At 35.0% G+C, this 18,755-nt stretch overlaps 2 protein-coding genes across 5 annotated transcripts in view; one reads left to right on the top strand and one right to left on the bottom strand.

Annotated features, from left to right (window-relative positions):
* The window catches only part of POP1 (POP1 homolog, ribonuclease P/MRP subunit), a 33,306-nt gene extending 30,234 nt beyond the window's left edge, over positions 1 to 3,072 (bottom strand). For 3 of the 4 annotated variants that reach the window (XM_016157849.2, XM_016157853.2, XM_016157852.2), the window contains exons 1-2: positions 2,980 to 3,072; positions 1,109 to 1,252 (exon numbers count right to left, since the gene is read on the bottom strand). In XM_016157849.2, the coding sequence (XP_016013335.1) occupies positions 1,109 to 1,250 (142 nt within the window). In that variant the 5' untranslated portion in view covers positions 1,251 to 1,252; positions 2,980 to 3,072. Of the gene's footprint in view, positions 1 to 1,108; positions 1,253 to 2,972 lie in introns of all 4 variants that reach the window. The other variant, XM_016157850.2, reaches the window with a different exon arrangement.
* A 109-nt stretch (positions 3,073 to 3,181) lies between these two features.
* On the top strand, positions 3,182 to 14,159 carry RIDA (reactive intermediate imine deaminase A homolog). Its single transcript, XM_016157860.2, has 6 exons — positions 3,182 to 3,343; positions 9,721 to 9,826; positions 11,374 to 11,428; positions 11,656 to 11,724; positions 12,730 to 12,785; positions 13,588 to 14,159. The coding sequence occupies exons 1-6, from the start codon at positions 3,279 to 3,281 to the stop codon at positions 13,648 to 13,650; spliced, it is 414 nt and encodes a 137-aa protein (XP_016013346.2). The 5' UTR covers positions 3,182 to 3,278; the 3' UTR covers positions 13,651 to 14,159.
* Positions 14,160 to 18,755: the final 4,596 nt, after the last annotated feature.

Here is an 18,755-nt window from a genome sequence, read left to right as displayed (position 1 = left end):
AAACCACTCTGACTTTAAGACAATATCCAATCTTTGTCTGTGAATGAAGGGAGAGATCAGTAAAGAATGTTATGGTGTTCCTGCTTATTTCCATTATAGCCTTCGTTATTAAGCCCCTATAATCATGAAGCGTGTTACAAGACTTGTCATTGTGAAGTTTAAATGAGATAATATATACTAAGGTTTATCTCATGGCATGGTAGGCATCAATTGTTGGTTGTGAATCTAAATCTATGAGTATGAATCTAAAACTTATTTAGACCCAATGCACACTATTCTTTAAAGCATTCCAAAAAACATTCTTGGTCAACTGCTTGCTGTCTTCCCAAACTGGCATTTTCTATTACTGCCCAACGAACCACTATCACTTTCCTATTACCTTATGAGGTTCTAAAATCATAACATGAGTTAAATATAGATATGATGAGTGTGCTATTTTTCTTTTAGGAAATATAGAAGTATAATATAATAATAATTAAGTGATATACCAGCTCTAAAATATGTATAGTAAATTCACATTATTCCCAATACTTATGTTCTATAAAGCCAAAGCAAACACTGAATTAGGAAATACTGAACCACTGTTCCTAAGGGAAATATATATATATATGTATGTATGTACATATATATACGCACATATATACATACATACATACATATGTGTGTGTGTGTATACATATAATCATAGGTTATAATCTTAAATCATCAAAACAATTCGTCCTGGTAAATGAGATTCTATTTCCTTTATTTTACAAAAGAGAAAATGAAGTTCAAAAATGTTAAATGACTGTCTGAAGTCACCCCACAGTTGAAATTCAAACCCCAGAGCTGGAGCTTCCTAAACTGTGCTGCACTGCCCACCCACGATCTCCAACCTCTGAAACAAAAGGCAGCTAGCAATGTCCACATAGGGCAACTCAAATTTTTTCTCTACTCTATAATGACAGCTAAAGTGCCATGAGTATTAATTTTGGGGTTGTAAATACTTTTCAACTAGGCAAACTGGTAAATAAGGGTCAACTCATTTACCATTTAGAAAACAGCTATCAATAAGCTCTTAGAAGCAATATGCTTCAAACCACAGTGGAGAGAATTATGTGTACCTTACCTTGTTTTTGAGCTCGGAAAGGTCTTCCACCTCCATTATGGTGCTTTACACCTCTATCAGCCACAAAGCCAGAGGATAAAGTCACATTAGTGGGCTGGTTTCTCATTTTCTTAGCATGTTTTCTTTCTTTTGCATTAGACATTTCTGGAAAGAAAGTAATAAATTTAGTACAGGGAAAGGAAACTTCTACTCAAAAATAAAAGTGAATTTAATAAATATTCATGTGATTCAATATAATAAATCTTTATTAGAGGGGGTTTGATGATAGCAAAATCTTATGATATTGATTTACAGCAGGAATTCATAACCAGGGGCATCTCTAGAGGAGCCATGAAGGGTATGAACATCAAAAACCTGATTCAATAGAAAAAAATAATTCTATTGATGGAAAAGAAAATATCAGTACATTACAGTTTGCATTGCCAAATAACTAAATCATATACTCATGCTGACACTGCATAAAAATCTGCTGAAAGAATAAAAAATAAGGTATAAGATCCCTATGCCATGATAAAAAATTAAAACATTTAGTCAAAATTCTTAGGTGAAACATAAACCACCTGAATCAATGAAATATGGAACACACTATTCTGATAAAACCTCTACAAACATTGAACATAAATTATTGATGTGTTCATTTCTACTATTGAGATGAGGCCAGCTGAACCTTTAATTTATGACAGCAAAAAGATTTCAATTTGAAGGAAGAAGGATAAAGGACAAAAATCTGGTGGAGTCTGATGGATTTACTCAGTAATTCTCAATTCTCAAACTCCACATCCTCCTTTTTTTTGAATAGTTACAAATACCTGTTCAATTTTGAAATGAAAACATTAATTATGTAACCTATCAGACATTTAACTTTTACCAATACATGTCCATATGATATATGCCCTAACTAATATAAAGAACTAAGAAGTAATTTCAATAATCACTATTTCCAGTATGTAAAAATTTCACAACTCTACTAGATGACATTATGAAATGAAACGAAATGAAACGAAATGAAATGAAATGAAATGAAATGAAATGTAATGAAATGAAAAGTTCTGAAAGTTCTTGGGCCAGAAGTAGAAAACCCAAAACCTTAGCAGTATGTAGGACAAAATGAAGGGGAACAAACAGAATTAAAAGCAAGGTAGGACAGGGATCTAACCTATCTTTTGCACTACTGCACATCAAACACATTGCAGAGCACGTTACACAAAGCAGGTGTTCAACACATATTTGTTGGATGGACAGGTACATGCTTAAATGGAGTGAAGTGTGCCTACAATGTATTTATTAACAGAATAAAATATATAGCCCAGTACCACCCCTTCTGACACAGCATGACTGAATATCTGCCAAAAGACTAGCCCTAGGGCCATTTGCTGTATCAAGATCACTATCTTCCTAATGAAATCAGATCCCAGTCACTAGGGTTCTACTCAGATCAAAAGGGAACACACAGACCTCCTAAAGCTCCAGGAGCACCCAAGACAAGGGAACAAGGGAGGGGCAGGAAGGTGGGAAAATCCCACATCTCAGCGTAGTCCTCTGAATGCTCTGTCTTACTGCTTTAGGGTATAAGGAGAGGGGATATAAACCCATTCCCAGAACGGCATCCTCCAGGTGGGGCAATGAAGCAAAATGACAGACTCAGGGTGCTCAAGCGCCAAAGGAGGTGCTGAGCCCGCAAAAGGGGCCCGGGAGCAGGTAGGAAGGGAAGAGGTCAGCTGGGTCTGAAGGAAAGAAGATTGGGGGGGAGGGGGGGAGGGGCAATACGTGGGTGGCACACTCTCTCTCACACACACACACACACACACACACACACACACACACTCCCCAAAGCTCCGAACTCTAGAGGACACCAGCCCCTTACCACCTACCTGCCAGACGCTCTGAGGGAGGAAGCCAGGGATGCCCAGTCAGAATGACAAGGCTCTAACACTGCCCCACAAGACGACGTGACCGGCGAGCGAGAGAAAGGGCGCATGCGCCGGAGCTGCGTTGCCTCCACGTGGCCGGGAGCTGCGCAGAGACTACAACTCCCAGAATACCGAGCGAGCCAGCTCCCGCGTCGCGGTTCTGTTGAGGTTTTCCCGGCCTGATCAGTTCAGTGCGACCCGAGCGCAGATAGTGTACGGGATTGTTCTCTCTGAGGGGCCTCAAGGAAAAAGGAATAGCTATGTCATCTTTGATCAAAAAGGTGATCAGTACCGTGAAAGCCCCAGGGGCCATTGGTCCCTACAGGTAACGGCATGTGGGAGCTCTGGCGGACCCCAGGGGTGCGGGGAGGGGTGGTGGAAAGTGACCACCCCAGATCGCAGCTGGGTCTCCTCTAACTCGTGAGGCGTTAGATCCCGGAGACTTTGCCCAGACCTGGCTTCCTTACTGCGGAGCCCAGCCAGCCAGAAAGTTTCTCCGATTAGAAGTGGTCTCTTTCTGAACTTTTTTTTTTAACAGCTTTACTGAGATATAATTCACATACTCATAAAATTTAGCCTTCTAAAATGTATAATTCAGTGATTTTTACCATACTTATGGAGTAGTGCACCCATACCACTATGTAATCTCAGAACGTTGTATCACTTCAAAAAGAAACCCTTATATCTACCAATTAGTAGTCACTCCCCATTCCCCTCCTCTCCAAGCCCCTGGCAACAAGTAATCTGTTGTCCTCTATGGGTTTGCCTGTTCTGGACATTTCCTATAGTAAATGCGGTCCTACAATGTGTGGTCCTTTGGGACTGACTGCTTTCACTTAGCATAATGTTTGGTCTAACCCTCTCTTAATTTAAAGAAATAAATCCCATCCACAGATGTGGGTCCCCTTCTGGGGCAAGCTGAGTTCTTTTCACAGAAATCCTTAGCATATCCCTGCACATCTACCCAAGACACTAGTTTTTACAACACCTATAGAAATGCATTATGATGTTTATGAATTCATTTGCCCGTGCTTATTTCTCACTAATAAAATCAAAAACAAATCATAACGAAGATCATTTTCTAAGATTGCCCAACATGCTCTGGCTAAAGATATGTATACTGGCCAGAATGTCTATCTTGTGTACATGTATTGCCACTTCTCAGAAGCCCTGTTAAATTGAAAGTTTAATTCCTTTAAAAAAAAAAAAAAACTTTGTTTTCTTAAACTATCTCAGCCTTAAAACTATTGCATCTTATATGCATTCTTGGAGATTTATTTTTAATTCTTCACTAAAGTATATTGTGCAAACTTCCATTTTTCCTTTTAAAATATAGTTTACAGTGGCTGTTCACTGTTAAAAGAACTACTGCTGAACAACCTCTACTGCAGAAACACATCAACTATGAAAGACATGTATTGAGAATTATGCTAAGCAGTGCAGGGGATACAACAATGTATGAGAACCAATCCAGTCTGAAAGACATTCACACCTATGCAGGAGAGAAAAAGAAACATTTTAGTCTAATGCAAGCTGATGGGATGCATCTATGGCAACCAACTTCTCTTAAATCTCATCTGCATTTTACAAAAAAAACAAGCTCCAAGTGAACTTGTCCAAGATCAGACAGTCTGTAAGTGACAGAGCTTCATTTGAACAAGCCCTAACTCTCTGTGTACCACACTGCCATAAGAAATAACTAAATATTATAGTAGGGTTAGAAATAAAATGCAATAGGACTGAGGGGTCATGGAGTTTGGGGGAGAGGTGACAAAAGAGGAAAAGAAAGAAATGGATGCTAACTTGGGGCACATGGGGAAAAGATGTAGGAAGGCTGCTTCTGCAAGGTAGCCCTTGAAGTGGGTTTTGAAGGTTGGATTTGCATTTATAGAACAGTTGTGATGTTTGATTTTTAAATTTCAGTTGTCCCTTGAACAATGTAGGTTGAACTGGGTGGTTCCACTTATGTTTGGCTTTTTTTTTTCAATAAATACTGTAAATGTATTTTATGATTTCCTTAACAATGTCTTTTCTCTAGCTTACCTTATTATAAAGATAGAGTATCTAATATGTATTATGTACAAAATACAAAATACATGTTAATCAACTGTTTATGTATAGGTAAGGCTTCCAGGCAACAGCAGGCTGATTAGTAGTTAAGTTTTGGGGGAATCAAAATTATACTCGGATTTTTTGGCAGTTGGATGGAGGTCAGCTGTACTTTGTTAAGGACTTCAACAGGAAGTCGTGGAATGAAGGCCATTCCAGTTAGGGGGCAAGACACAAGGCATAGAGATGGAATACATGGCATAAAGCCTTTCTGGAAATGTTTTAGTAGTCTGAGGACCACTTTTACTTTGTATTTACCAAATCTGTGTACCACCTATATTATAATTTACTTGACACTTTTCTTTGAGATGGCTCACTTTATTTAACAAATTTAAAAAGGAAACATTACAACAATACTCTAAATAGAAAACAATGCAGTAGAAAGTAACAGTGAAAAATAAACTCAATTAAATGAAAAATGTTATTAAATTCTAGCTGTATACTGCAGTTGGTTCAGAACCCAAACCCTACTCTCTCTTTATTAAAGCAACAGCTTTAACTTGTTTTCTAAAAATAATATCTTTTTCCATTTAATCAGAGGATTGAAGTCATAACTGCTAACATTTATTGATGCTTACTCAGCACCAGGCAGTGTTCTAAGTACATTATGTGCGCAGTCATTATTCCAGTCCCCATTTTTTCATATGAAGAGAGAATGAAAAAGGGAATCATTTCCTTACTGTTATTCAGTGTTTGTATAGGACCTACACTTTGGGAAACACTGCTTAGGAGTTAGACCTTGAATTTGAATTTTTGTTTTGCCTCTTGCTAAAAATTAGCTATTAGCAAGGTCTGTGTTGTGATGGCTTCCAATGCTAAACTTAAGAGTATAGACTTTATTTTGTATGCAGTAAGGAGCCGTAAAATGTTTTTGAAGAGAAAGTGACATGATCAGATCTCTTTTAAGAAGAGACTTCTGATAGTAATTTGAAAAGGCATTAAGAATAGTTAAGGGAATATTACAATAAAAGTAAAAATTAGTCATCTTTTTTCCTCCTCATGCCCTGATCCTTCTCCCTCAGTCATCCAGTGGTTTTACTTCAGAACAAAGTGACTCTTAAAAACAAAAACAAAGAGATTATAGAGCCTGGAGCATACACTTTTCGAGTATATACTTTGTTCAAGAAAGCAAACATGATATTAATATCCCTGGTTGACTCTGAGGTGGGTCAACTATATTTATAAAGCTGCAAGTAAAAAAAAAAAAAGATAATTATTATATGAATATGGCAGTATGACAAGAGAAAACCCGTCAACCAGCATTATTGTGTATTAACTTTCCAGGAAATTGTGTTTCTTGTGCTTTTTTATATCCAAAGGTAATACAACGCCACTAGAAATAGTGCTAATTTTCAATGTTTTATGAAGGAAAAACAGTGCAACTAACTAGTTATATCCTGATAAAGTTAGTTGGACATTTTAAAATAACCATTTGGAAACAAGAATTTTTGTGCATGGAGTTTGTAGTGAGTGCACTTTTTGAAAATTCTGGGTCTTCTCCAGGAAGGATTCAGTTGTGCTGAACTTTCAGTTCCTGGCATTGGGATGGATGCAGTGTTGTCACTAATTAGCTAATCAGCTCAGCACACATTAGGAATGCTCCAGGAGGGAAGCTTGAGAGATTTCGACATCACGTTGCTTTTGCATCGCTTTCCCTTTTACTGGCACAGCATCCAAATAGTCATAAAATTTTGAAGCGATAATCCCTGTGGCATAGATTGTGATGTGAGAATATCATGATGCTTTTGAAAAATGTTATTACCCTTTGACTTGGAAATAGAACAATACACTTAAGTTTTCTGGAGCCTAATGACTGGTCTATGGATAGTAGGAGTCTTATCCTCAGGAAGGGTAAACTATCCGATTGTTATTTGTGAACAATCTCTGCTAACCTGTAAGAGATAACTCACATAGCTCAGATAGTCTCAGAGATCCAGGACTTGCCTTTAATTTTCTGAGCATAAATGAATACCTTTTTACTGTCATAAAGTTTTTATCGATGTTAATGAATAAACTTGTGGCTTAAACTGTGTTTCAGATATGGGGAGAGGGAAAGGTCCTTAGCAAAGGGCAAAGTGTAGCCTAATTTTACACAGGACAGTTAACAGAAACAATGTTAGGTGATGGCACTGTTCAATCTGATAAAAGCTTACACATTAACAAACTCAATAGTTATCCATTTGTGGGCCAAGGTGAAAGCCAGATAGTGGAGAAGAATTCCTAAACTTTCTAAATCCTGTTACCAAGTTTAAACCTACCCTCTTCAGCTCTCCAAAACCCACACTATAAACTAGAAGGTATTCCTAAAAAGATACTTATTGACAGCCACGGTTGTCTAAGCTACTAAGTGGTGAGAGAGCAAAACATCAATAAGAAGTTATTGAGTGCCCACTGTATAAAAGGAATCACCTAGCCCACTACGCACAGTAAGACACTGCCCCGGACTTCAAGGAGTTTATAGTCTGGCATACTCGAAGAGATAGGATAAGAAAAGAACTAGCTGTCATATGAGGCAAGATCCTGTTCCTAAGAAAGGTAGATCCCTTCTTATACCTCTGGGATTCGAAAGAAGGAAAGGCTTAGTTACTTGCTCAGGGAAAATGGTGTGTGTGCCTGCATGCGTGTGTGCATGTGTGCGAAAGAGAGAAAGAGTTAGTTTTCAGTGTAGTTTTGTTTACGGTAGCAAAATATTGGTATCAGTGGTGACTAGTTAAATTACATCCGTACAATGAAACACTATGCAGCTGTTAAAATAATGAGGAATAACTGCATATAGTTATGAAAAGATCATGAAAGCAAAGTGTAGAAAGTGTTTAATATACCATATGTTATTGTAAATGGGGAAAATTTTGTATTCCTTTTTCTTCATATGTGCATGAAGGAACTTTGCGGGACTATTTAAAGAAGAGCCATGGTTATGGAACTGAACAGAGGGAGGATAGACAGAAGGGAGACTTTTCACTGTGATTTTTTTTGTCTATTTTTCTGGATTTTTGAACCATGTAAATATTCTCATTCAAAAAATTATTAAGGAAAAGTTATAAATTTTATATTTAAAATTATAAAGAAAAAGGTTATGGTTGGGATATCAAGGGAAACATGAAATAAAAGATAGGAAAGTTTAGAGCATGTTGAAAAACAAAATATAGAGAACTAGAAGATTGGAAATGCGAATATCCGTTTTTAAATAAGCATGGAAATGGTAAAACAAATATTGCTTCTAAATTTAGAATGATATAAAGGTTCTCTATCAACATTTTTAAAATGAGAGTATTTAATGCCACTGAATTATATTCCTAAAAATGGTAAAATGGTAAATTTTATCATTTATTTGTGTATATTTTAACTACGATTTAGAAAAGCAACAACAAATTTATTAGAAAAAATAAATTTTCTTTTAAGTTGATTTATTTGACCCTTTTTCAGGTCTTAGTGTAGCTTATTTTTTTTTCTTTCATTTTATCCTAATTTTAAAATTTAGTGGCCTCATTACAAAAAAAATTCTTTTTCAAAAGTAAGCACTGTAGAAATGAAGTAAGTGTACCCTCACAGGTGGATTCCTAATTGATCTTCCAACAAGCAGCGATTAATCTTGAGTAATCTACTCCTGGCATTGCTTTTCTTGGTTTGTTTTGCAGCTTTGGTGAAGTACGTTACATATAAAACTCACGCATTTTGAGTGTAGCGTCTTTTAAGTGTAGCGTCTCATGAATTTTGGTAAACGTATAGTCATACATCTGCTGCCACATTCAAGGTACACCTCCACATACCCATTTGTGGCCCCCGCCCCTAACCCTGGCCCCAGGCAACTACTAGTCTACTTTCTGCCACTATTCTTTTGTATTTTCTAGAATTCCATATAAGCGGAATCAAATAATATGTCGTCTTTAGTTGACTCTATCAGTGGGTGTTTTTATTTTTTTCTTTTGGCTATCATGAATAATGCTGTTCTTAACATTCATGTAAAGTTTTTAGACATATTTTTTCATTTCTTTTGGGTAGTTGCCTAGGAAAGAAATTGCTAGGTTGTATGTTAAGTGTATGCTTAAGTTTTAAAGAAACTACCAAACTGTTTTCCAATGTGTTTGTGCTATTTTGCATTCCGACTGTGTATGAGGGTTCCAGGTGCTTCGCATCCCGACCAATACTTGTTATTCTCAGTGATGTCCTCTTGTGTGTAGTGGTATCTCATTGTGGTTTTGTTTTATATATCTCTAATGACTAATAATGTTGAGTGTATTTCTTGTGCAGTACTCCTTAGCTCTTCTTATGTCTTTTATGAAGTATCTGTTCAAATCATTTGCCCATTTATTATCGGGCTGTCTTGTATTACCGAGTTCTAAGAGTTATTTATATAGTCTAGATATAAGTCCTTTGTTAGACATATGTTTTGCAGACATTTTCTTCCAATCTGTGAGTTGTGTTTTCATTTGTCTAAAAATATTTTTCAATAAGCAAAAGTTTTTCATTTTAATGAAATCCAATTATCGATTTTTTAATTTTACATTTTGAGCTTTTTCGTGTCCTAGCAAAGAAACATTTTAGCATTGAATTTTATATTTTATATATTCACTGGATTTCCATTCATTGCAGTCAAGCTGTGTTAGTCGACAGGACCATTTATATTTCAGGACAGATAGGCATGGACCCTTCAAATGGACAACTTGTGCCAGGAGGTGTGGTAGAAGAAGCTAAACAAGTAAGTGATTTTCCACATTTGAAGATTCTTTCTCTACTGCTTTTAATATTACAGAGTACTAAGAAGTCACTTGACTGATTTGTTTTAGAGAGAGTACCAGATAAAACCATTTTAAGTTACTGCATGATTTAAGACAATTTTATGTCAGCAGATGTTAAATGACGAATCATTTAACAGCCAAAAAAAAAATTGTTCTTTGCAACGTGACTTTAAACCTGAATCTATTGAATATTAACTGAACTTATTGTGGTAATCCTGCCATATTATGTACATATATCAAATTATCAAGTTATGTACTTAAAACTAATAACAATGTTACATGTCAATTATATCTCAGTAAAACTGAGGGGGAGACCCTAAATTATTAAAATCAAGTAACATCTTGCCACTTCAAAATGGATTAGGAAATTTTCTTATCAGAGCCACCGACCTACACAAATAACTCCACCACCACAGAAATAAAAGTCAACATTTGTTAGATAGAAATATCAAAGATTACATGTTTGTAATATCAAACATTACATTAGCATGTTTTTCCAAAGAATGGGGAATATGATTCTAATCCAACAAGTAGAATTAATTTATAATTTAATGTATTCATTTGTAATATCCAAAGACAGAAAACAACCTAAATGTCCATCCGTAAGGAGCTAGTTAAATAATTCTTGTAAGTGAATTGCCTTTTGGCTTTCCTCCAATGGAATGAATCTGTCTGAAATATGGCGAGATGTTGTCTTCTTTTGTGAGTGAAAAGATTGGGTTGAAGCCTCTTCCTCAGTGCTAGAATGTGTGGCGTTCTCAGCCAATACTTACTCGGCTAAAACAAATCGTTTCTGGAGTTCCTAGCTATCACTTTGAGGACAAGTATGAGCTTGCAAGCATTAAAACACGTTTTCTTTTAGCAAACACTCTGGCCCTTGGAAGAACATCAGTTTTTTTACCCTGTCCTTAATGTATAATTTATTATTTTTTCTAATCATTCTTCCTCTCCACTTTACTGGCCACATAACATTTGATGATGTTTTTGTTTTTTTAATAATAAATCTTTCAAATAAGCAATACATGGGTATGGCAAAAAATCCAAAAGCTATAAATAAGCATAGACAATGAAAAGATGTCTCCAACCCTTATCCTCACCTCTACAGTTTTCTTCATTAGAGGTAACCACTGTTTCTAGTTTCTTGTATATCCTTCCAGGGACAGTCGGTGCTTATACCAGCATAAATGTGTGTACACACACACACACCACCCTGCTGCGTACACACACAGATGGTAGCTTATTGTGCATGTTATTCTGCATCTTGGTTTTCTTTTATCATGTAACAATTCATCTTGGAGATCTTTTCATATTAATTTAGTTGTATAGATCTAGCATGATTTATTTTAGATTTATTTAGAAGTGGCCTAGAAAGAACAGAATTTCAGAAAGGGAATTTTTCTCCAACATAAGCTATTTTAGGAGGTATTGGTTTAAGAAGATTAATTGAATTGAATTAAAGCTTTAATATAACATCAGTTCCTCAGGCCCTTCTTGCCTTGGTTCACAGGCTCTTACAAACATGGGTGAAATTCTGAAAGCTGCAGGCTGTGACTTCACTAATGGTGAGCGACTTAATAGGACATCACATTTCTGTTCAATATATCTTTGGTCTTTTTGAAGAACACATGGTATCCAGTAATATATCATGCCATATCTTGTTGCTTTTTAAAGTTGTTTTAATTTCGGTACCATTTTAATTAAGATAGTTGCAGTACCATACTGTTCTTCTAAGTAATGTTTTAGATCAGATTAAATAGCTAAACCTAATAACAATGTTTACATCTTATAGTGGTAAAAACAACTGTTTTGCTGGCTGACATAAATGACTTTGGTGCTGTCAACGAAATCTATAAACAGTGTAAGTAATTTGGCTTTATTACTATTTTCAATTTTGAAGAGAAATGAACCTATTAACCTTAATGAATTAACAGTGAATTAAGAGTGATAGGAGATGCTAAAGAAGTGGTCATGGATCTCGTCCTAAAACAATGAATAGTCTGATTGAACACATACAGTGTGTCCTCATGAAAAAGATCCAAGACATTTCTTTTATTCCCTAGAATAATATACTACAACCCTAGAAATCAATTTTCCTAAAGCTTAATTTTGTTACATCCTTCTCAGGCTTTTTAGGCCCACCTAATAAATTTTTTTAACACATAGATTATTATCGCTATGATATGGTCTAGCAACCATCTCTATACTGGCTCTCAGAATCATTAGCTGGTTACTTAACATTTCTATACCTTGGTTTCCTTATATCCTATAAGGATAAAACCTTATAGGATTGTTGGAATGCTTAAATGAGTCAATACAACATGTAAACACATTAGAACAGATCCTGGTGTATTCTAAGCACTCAGTAAGTGTTATCTATACTTATTAACATTGTCTTAGTGGGGAAAATGGCTCTCCCTACCAACCGGTAAGATGAGATGAAAGCGTAACATGGAAAATGCATCATTATTTATTCTGTCTTGAAGAAAGGGCTAGAGTAAAGCAAAGTTAGCAGTGAAAGTACCTGCCAAAATTTCAGGAGATGGGCAGCTATTCCTTATTTAGATAACTTTTACAAGTATCAGTTCAAAAACAAAACCTCATTCATATTAAATAAGATCAAAGTGTCAGAGTGTGCATTTTCATTTTTTCCCAGAAAGCTAAGACATTTTTAAAAGTATAAAATATCATAGGAGTCATATGGCAAAATATTTTATTAAACAAATATGAATGTGAGCCTCTTTTCTTAATGGTACTTATATCTAAGAACTGAGAAATCTGTGAAACACTTTTTAGAGTCTTGATTTTGCTTTGTTGAGTAACAGTATTGTGTCTGAAAATTAAAGTGAAATCCTTTTAAATTTAGATTTCAGAAGTAATTTTCCTGCAAGAGCTGCTTACCAGGTTGCTGCTTTGCCCAAAGTAAGTACACTTGAAAATGACTAATGTACACAATTTTAAATTAAATTTCTACATTGTTTTCTGAATATAACAAACTAAGCACTGTGGCGGGAAAAGTTTTAAAAGAAAATAGTGTCTGCTTTCCAGACTATTTCTAAAGTCTGAAAGGAAACACCCAACATTTATGAGGAAAAATTAAGAAGCTTAAATTTTAAAAATTAGTCTTAAAAATTCACAACATTAAAAATTAAGGCCACACATTAACACAACAGAATCAGAGTACGTAAATTGTGAGAAAAAGTAAAGTAGCAGCTATTTTATTTTTATTGTTATATAGAGACTATAAATTGAGCTAGGTTTGTGAGTGGTATTTTTATTGCTTTAATTTGATTGTTACTTGGAATGATCAATATCATCAAAGTTATCGAGGTATTGGGTATGGTAGAAGGAACTCTGAACTTGGAATTATAAGATGTGGGTTGAAACTTTGCCATTTAGCTTTGTGTCTTAGAACAGGTTACATAACCTAAGCTTTGGTGAATCAATTTCTGAATTGAGGAGAGAATTTAGAGAACTGCTACATAATACCCATCTAATAGAGCTGCTGTGAGAATCACATGAGCAAATGTATATGAATGTGATTGGCATGGTAACCTGGCCTATCGTAGGTTCTTAGTGAGTGTTTCCTTCTCCGTTCCTTCTTTGAAAAGTTCACTGTTAAAAATGCTGTATTGCTGTTAGTTGTATGTTTTTAGTAGGTATTATGGAGCTCTCTTAATCTGTAAAAAATGATCTAAACATTGCTTCATTATTTTCCTTACAGGGAGGCCGTGTTGAGATTGAAGCAGTAGCTATCCAAGGCCCTCTCACAACAGCATCACTCTAAGTGGGCCTAATGTTATTTAGTCTGGAATATTAATAATGTTTTAAAATATATTAATTTTTGTAATCAATGTTGGAAAGTATAACACAGACTAAAATATCTGAAGTATAAAGAAAATACCACATAATAAGGGGAATTTAACATGAATTAAAAATGAAATGATGAACCCACTTACTGATGTTATAAAGAACAGTTATGCGTGCCCATATTACTGGAAGTGAGAAGAGACACATTGTGTTACATAGTTACTCAAATAAATAAAAGGAAATAACACTCAGGAAATATGAGTTACTATTCCTGAGAAATAGTAAAGAGTACATGTATTAGTTAAATACTAATAATTTAATGGTGTGAAATATTTAGTTCTCATGTCAAATATGTGATTCTGCTTTTACTTGAGTAAAATTAAAGATTTAAGTTTGAATGGTAGATGTAAAGGTAAAAAAAAGTGGACCAAAATTGTATATAGCTAATATTTTTCTAATGGAAATAAATTAGACTTGCAGATTTTGCTTGGTGTGATTCTGTTCACTTATTTATACATTAGAGCACATTCCCTAATTAAAGATAAGAGGGAGACCATGAAGTTAAAACACCAACTATTTTTTTCTCAAAGCTTCCTTCTGACTTTGTACATTTTTACACTGTTGTAATCAGACTTTAAAGTCTTTTGACATTTTTAGAGAACTGCTATATATACCTCCATGTTGTAGAATAAATTCCAACACAAAATTATATAGATTAAAAAGTAAAAGTCTCTTTCACTCACTCTCCATTTCACTTACCTCCCCCAAAGAGAACCACTGCTAAGAGTTTTGAGTGTACCAGCACATAATTTTCTACTCATTACATACTTGATCATCTAGTTTGGTTTTGGCTTGTTTACATAAATGGAACTTTACTATATATATTATTCTATAGATACTTTCTTCTGTCTTGAAAATCTTCCATATAATTACATATAGATCTATCCTTTTTTAAAACTGTAGCAAGGTGTTCTTTTATGTAGATATACCTTAGGTGATCTAATCATTTCCCCAAACAGTTTGTTGTTTTCAGAATTACAGTCACATGCCAATGGAGATACATTCTGAGAAAAGCGTCATCAGGCAATTCTGTCATTGTACAAATATCAAAAGTGCACTTACACAAACCTACACGGTAAAGCCCTCTGTACACCCAGGCTATGGTATAGCCTATTGTTCCTGGGCTACAAACCTGTATGGCATGTACAACAGGAGATTAAATCAAGCACAAGAGAAAATGATGCAATCAAGAGGCATAAACACAAGATGTGTGAGGCCGCTGCTGGTGTAACACTGCACACTATGTTACAGCAAACTTTTTTAAAAGTAGAAAAAGTACACTCTAAAGTGATAATAAAAAGTATAGTAAAATAAATACATAAACCAATAACATAGGCACTTATCATTATCAAGTATTATGTACTGTACATAATTGTGCTATACTTCTGTATGACTGGCAGTGTGGTAGGTGTGTTTATATGAGCATCACCACAAACACATGAGTAATGCCCTTCTGACAGCTACGACTTCACTAAACAATCGAAATTTTTCAGCTCCATTAAAATCTCATAGGACCACATATGCAGTCTGTCATTGATCAAAATGTTATGTTTAGAAGCAGTTAAGAACGGCGGTGTTAAGAGCATGAACTTTGGAGTAATACAATGGGATTCTGTCCCAGATCTACCACTTAGCTCTGTGACCTTCAGCCAGTTATTTAACATCATTCAGCCGCAGTTTCCCGAGAGAGAATAATTGCACCTTCTCAAATGGCTGTCATAAGTATTAAGATGATGTGTACGAAAAGTACGCAGCAGTGTCTAGCATACAGCAAAGGCTCAAAAAAGCTGTCACTGTTCAGCCGTATTTGATAATTACTAATCATATGGAATAATGTGCTTTGTCGGAGAGCTGCTATTTAAATAACCAAAGTTATTAACATAAAAGGTAAGTATGAGGCCTCTTCAGGTAGGCAGAGTTGGGGAGCATGGTACTGTGAACTGATAAAACAAGATTAGGTGCTGAAAATTATTTTAGACATTTTTACATGAAGCACTATAGTACAGTGGTTAAGGGCATGGACTCTAGTGCCAAAGAACTTGAGTTTCAAATGCTGTTCCACCGCTTTGGTTAAGCTACTTTAGATATCTTGTTTGTTTCATCTGTAAAATGGGGCTATTACTAGTACCCACCTTATAAAAGTTGTTAGGATTAAATAAATAAGTATGTGTAAAGCGCTTATAATAATGCCCAGTACGTAGCAATGACAATGATGATAGAAGGCTTTCTATTATTTGGCAATAAAAAGAAATGAGCTATCAAGCCACAAAAAGACATGGGGGAACCTTAAATGCATGTCGCTAAGTGAGAGAAGTTCTAGAAAGGCATAATCCCAACTGTATGGCATTCTGGAAAAGGCAGAACTATGGAGACAGTCTAAAGACTAGTGCTAGCCAAGGCCTTGGGGTGTGGGTGTGGTAGTGAAGGGATGAATGGATGGGTCACAGGAGATTTTCAGATGAGAGAAACTATTCTGTATGATACTGTAATGGTGGGTACATGTCATGCATTTGTCAAAAACGATAATGCAAAGAGTGGACCCTAAATGTAAACAGGCTTCGGTTAAATAATAATATGTGAATATTGGTTCATCAGTTGTAACAAATATACGACACTAATGAAAGATGTTAATAACCTGGGAAACTGCAGTGGGGCAAGGGAGGGAGTGTATGGGTACTCCATACATAAAAAGGCCCTAGAAAATGTAAATTTTTTTAAAAGAATTGTATTAATGCAGTGTGTGGCATTAAGTGAAAGGTTTCCCCTTTCAGATAAAAATTGTTGCTCATGGTTAACTAATATCTCCTAAAAATATAAAATTAGGAAAATCAGCAACTGACAAACACCTCCTCCTGCCCCGCAAAACAATGTGCTAAGAAAAATGTTGACAGTAATGAAATTTATCTAGGATAACAACTGAAGTTACCCATCAAAACTAGTTTATTATTAACTATTTGATACTAATCTAAGAAATTATATAAAGTATATACATGGTTTAGAGAATAATAAAATTGACACCTACAAATCTGCTTAAGAAAGGAACATCACCAACACATTCAAAGTCCAACAAACCATTCTCCGTCCCATTATCCTCACTTTTCATAAACGTAACTGCAGTCCTAAATTTTGTGTTAATCATTCTTGCTTTCCTTTATAGTTTTGCCACATAGAAGTTATGCATACAAATGACCATTTAGTTTTGCCTGATTTTGAATTTTATATTAATAAAACCATACTGAATATATTTGTCTGATTTGTTTTTTTTTTTACTCAATATTATTTAAAATTTTTTTAACATTTTTTTAAAATACTGAGTAGATATAAAGGAATGTTGACTACCCACATTTCTGTCACACAGTTTGAGAAAAAGAACATTGTTATTGCTGTAGCAGACCGGATGTGATGCTCCAATCTTTCCCTATCCCTCCCATCTCAGAAAAAAACTAATATCCCAATTTTATGTTTATCATTTCTTCTTTTTTCTTCTATCATATGTTTGAATCATTAAAATATTGTTTACAAGTTTCTTAACTAAAACAAAAATGAAATATTTACAGTGTTTTTTGTTTTTAAAGGAGCATCTTTTAACATTTCACCATTGAATATAATGCTCGCTATAGGTTTTCATATATTCCTTTTATTAGACCAAGAAAGTTTCCTTCTTGCCTTACTTTGCTAAAAGTTCTTCCTTCTTTTTTTCTCCCTCCCTCCTACAAATATTTAATAAATCAGATATTGTCATAAATACCGTGATTCTGCAATAAACAGCCCAAAATTCTTGCCCTCAGGGAATTTAACTTCTAGTGAACAGACAATAAACAAAGCAAGTAAATTATATATTAGGTAAACTCATAGTGGCAGGAAATAGGTTAAGGGTAATAAGGAGGTTGGAGATTTTCTTAACTGGTACAGAGTTTCTGTTGAGAGTGATGAAAAGAGTTTTGGAAATAATGGTGAATGGCTGCACAGCATTGTGAATGTATTTAATGCCACTAAATTGTACACTTAATAATAGTTAAAATGGTAAATTTTTTTTGTGTATATTTTACCACAATTTTAAAAAAGTTTTTAAAAAGATGAAAAATTATGTTAGATTGTTAACAGCCATGAAGAAAAGCAAAGGAAAGGGAGTTGGCAAGTACTGAGGATTACAAAGTTTAAAGTCAGCGAGTAGCCACTGGGTATTTACCCCAAAGACTTGAAAACCTGTATCCAAAAAGATAATTGCACACCGATGTTCATAGCAACACTAGTCACAGTGGCCAGGACATGGAAGCAACTGAAGTTCCCTACAATAGATGATTGGCTAAAGAAGCTGTGGTACATATATACAATGGAATATTACCCAGCCATAAGAAGAGAAAATACTGCCATTTGTGACGACACGGATGGACCTCAAGAAAATCATGCTAAGTGACATAAGCCAGACAGAAAAAGTTGAAAATTACATGATATCACTTAAATATGGGATATAAATCTCAAAGCAACAAATGAGCAGGACAAACAAACAGAGACTCATGGACATGAACTATAGAGTAGTAGTTACCAGAGAACTACAGAGTAGTGGCTAGTAGTGGGGTGGGGGAGGAGAAGGGAGGTAGACGGGATAAAGCGGGTCAAATACAGGGAGATAGGGGGAGGGCGAAGTAGGTTAAGGGTATCAAATATATGGTAGCTGAAGAAAATTGGACTTTGGGTGGTAAACACAATAGAATATACAGAAGTCAAATGATAATGTACACCTGAAAATTATATAATTATATTAACCAAAGTAACCCCAATAAACTTAATAAAAAATAAAAATAAAAATAAAGTCAGTGAGTGATAAGGGAAGGCCTCACTGAGGAGACATTAGAATTCAAAATTAATTCAACTTTCTTTTTGTATCTGAGATTATCGCATGATTTTTCTCATTCAATTTGATAATATGGTAAAATACAACTCATTAATTTTTTTTGTAATGCAGAACCAACCTTTCCTTCCCAGAATAAATCCAACTTGGTTAATATATGTGTTTATATA

This window comes from Rousettus aegyptiacus, unplaced genomic scaffold (genome assembly GCF_014176215.1).
Source record: "Rousettus aegyptiacus isolate mRouAeg1 unplaced genomic scaffold, mRouAeg1.p scaffold_m13_p_15, whole genome shotgun sequence".
Lineage (NCBI taxonomy): Eukaryota > Metazoa > Chordata > Mammalia > Chiroptera > Pteropodidae > Rousettus > Rousettus aegyptiacus.
Note: the sequence above shows the minus strand (reverse complement) of the source record. Positions and strands in the feature narration are given on the sequence as shown.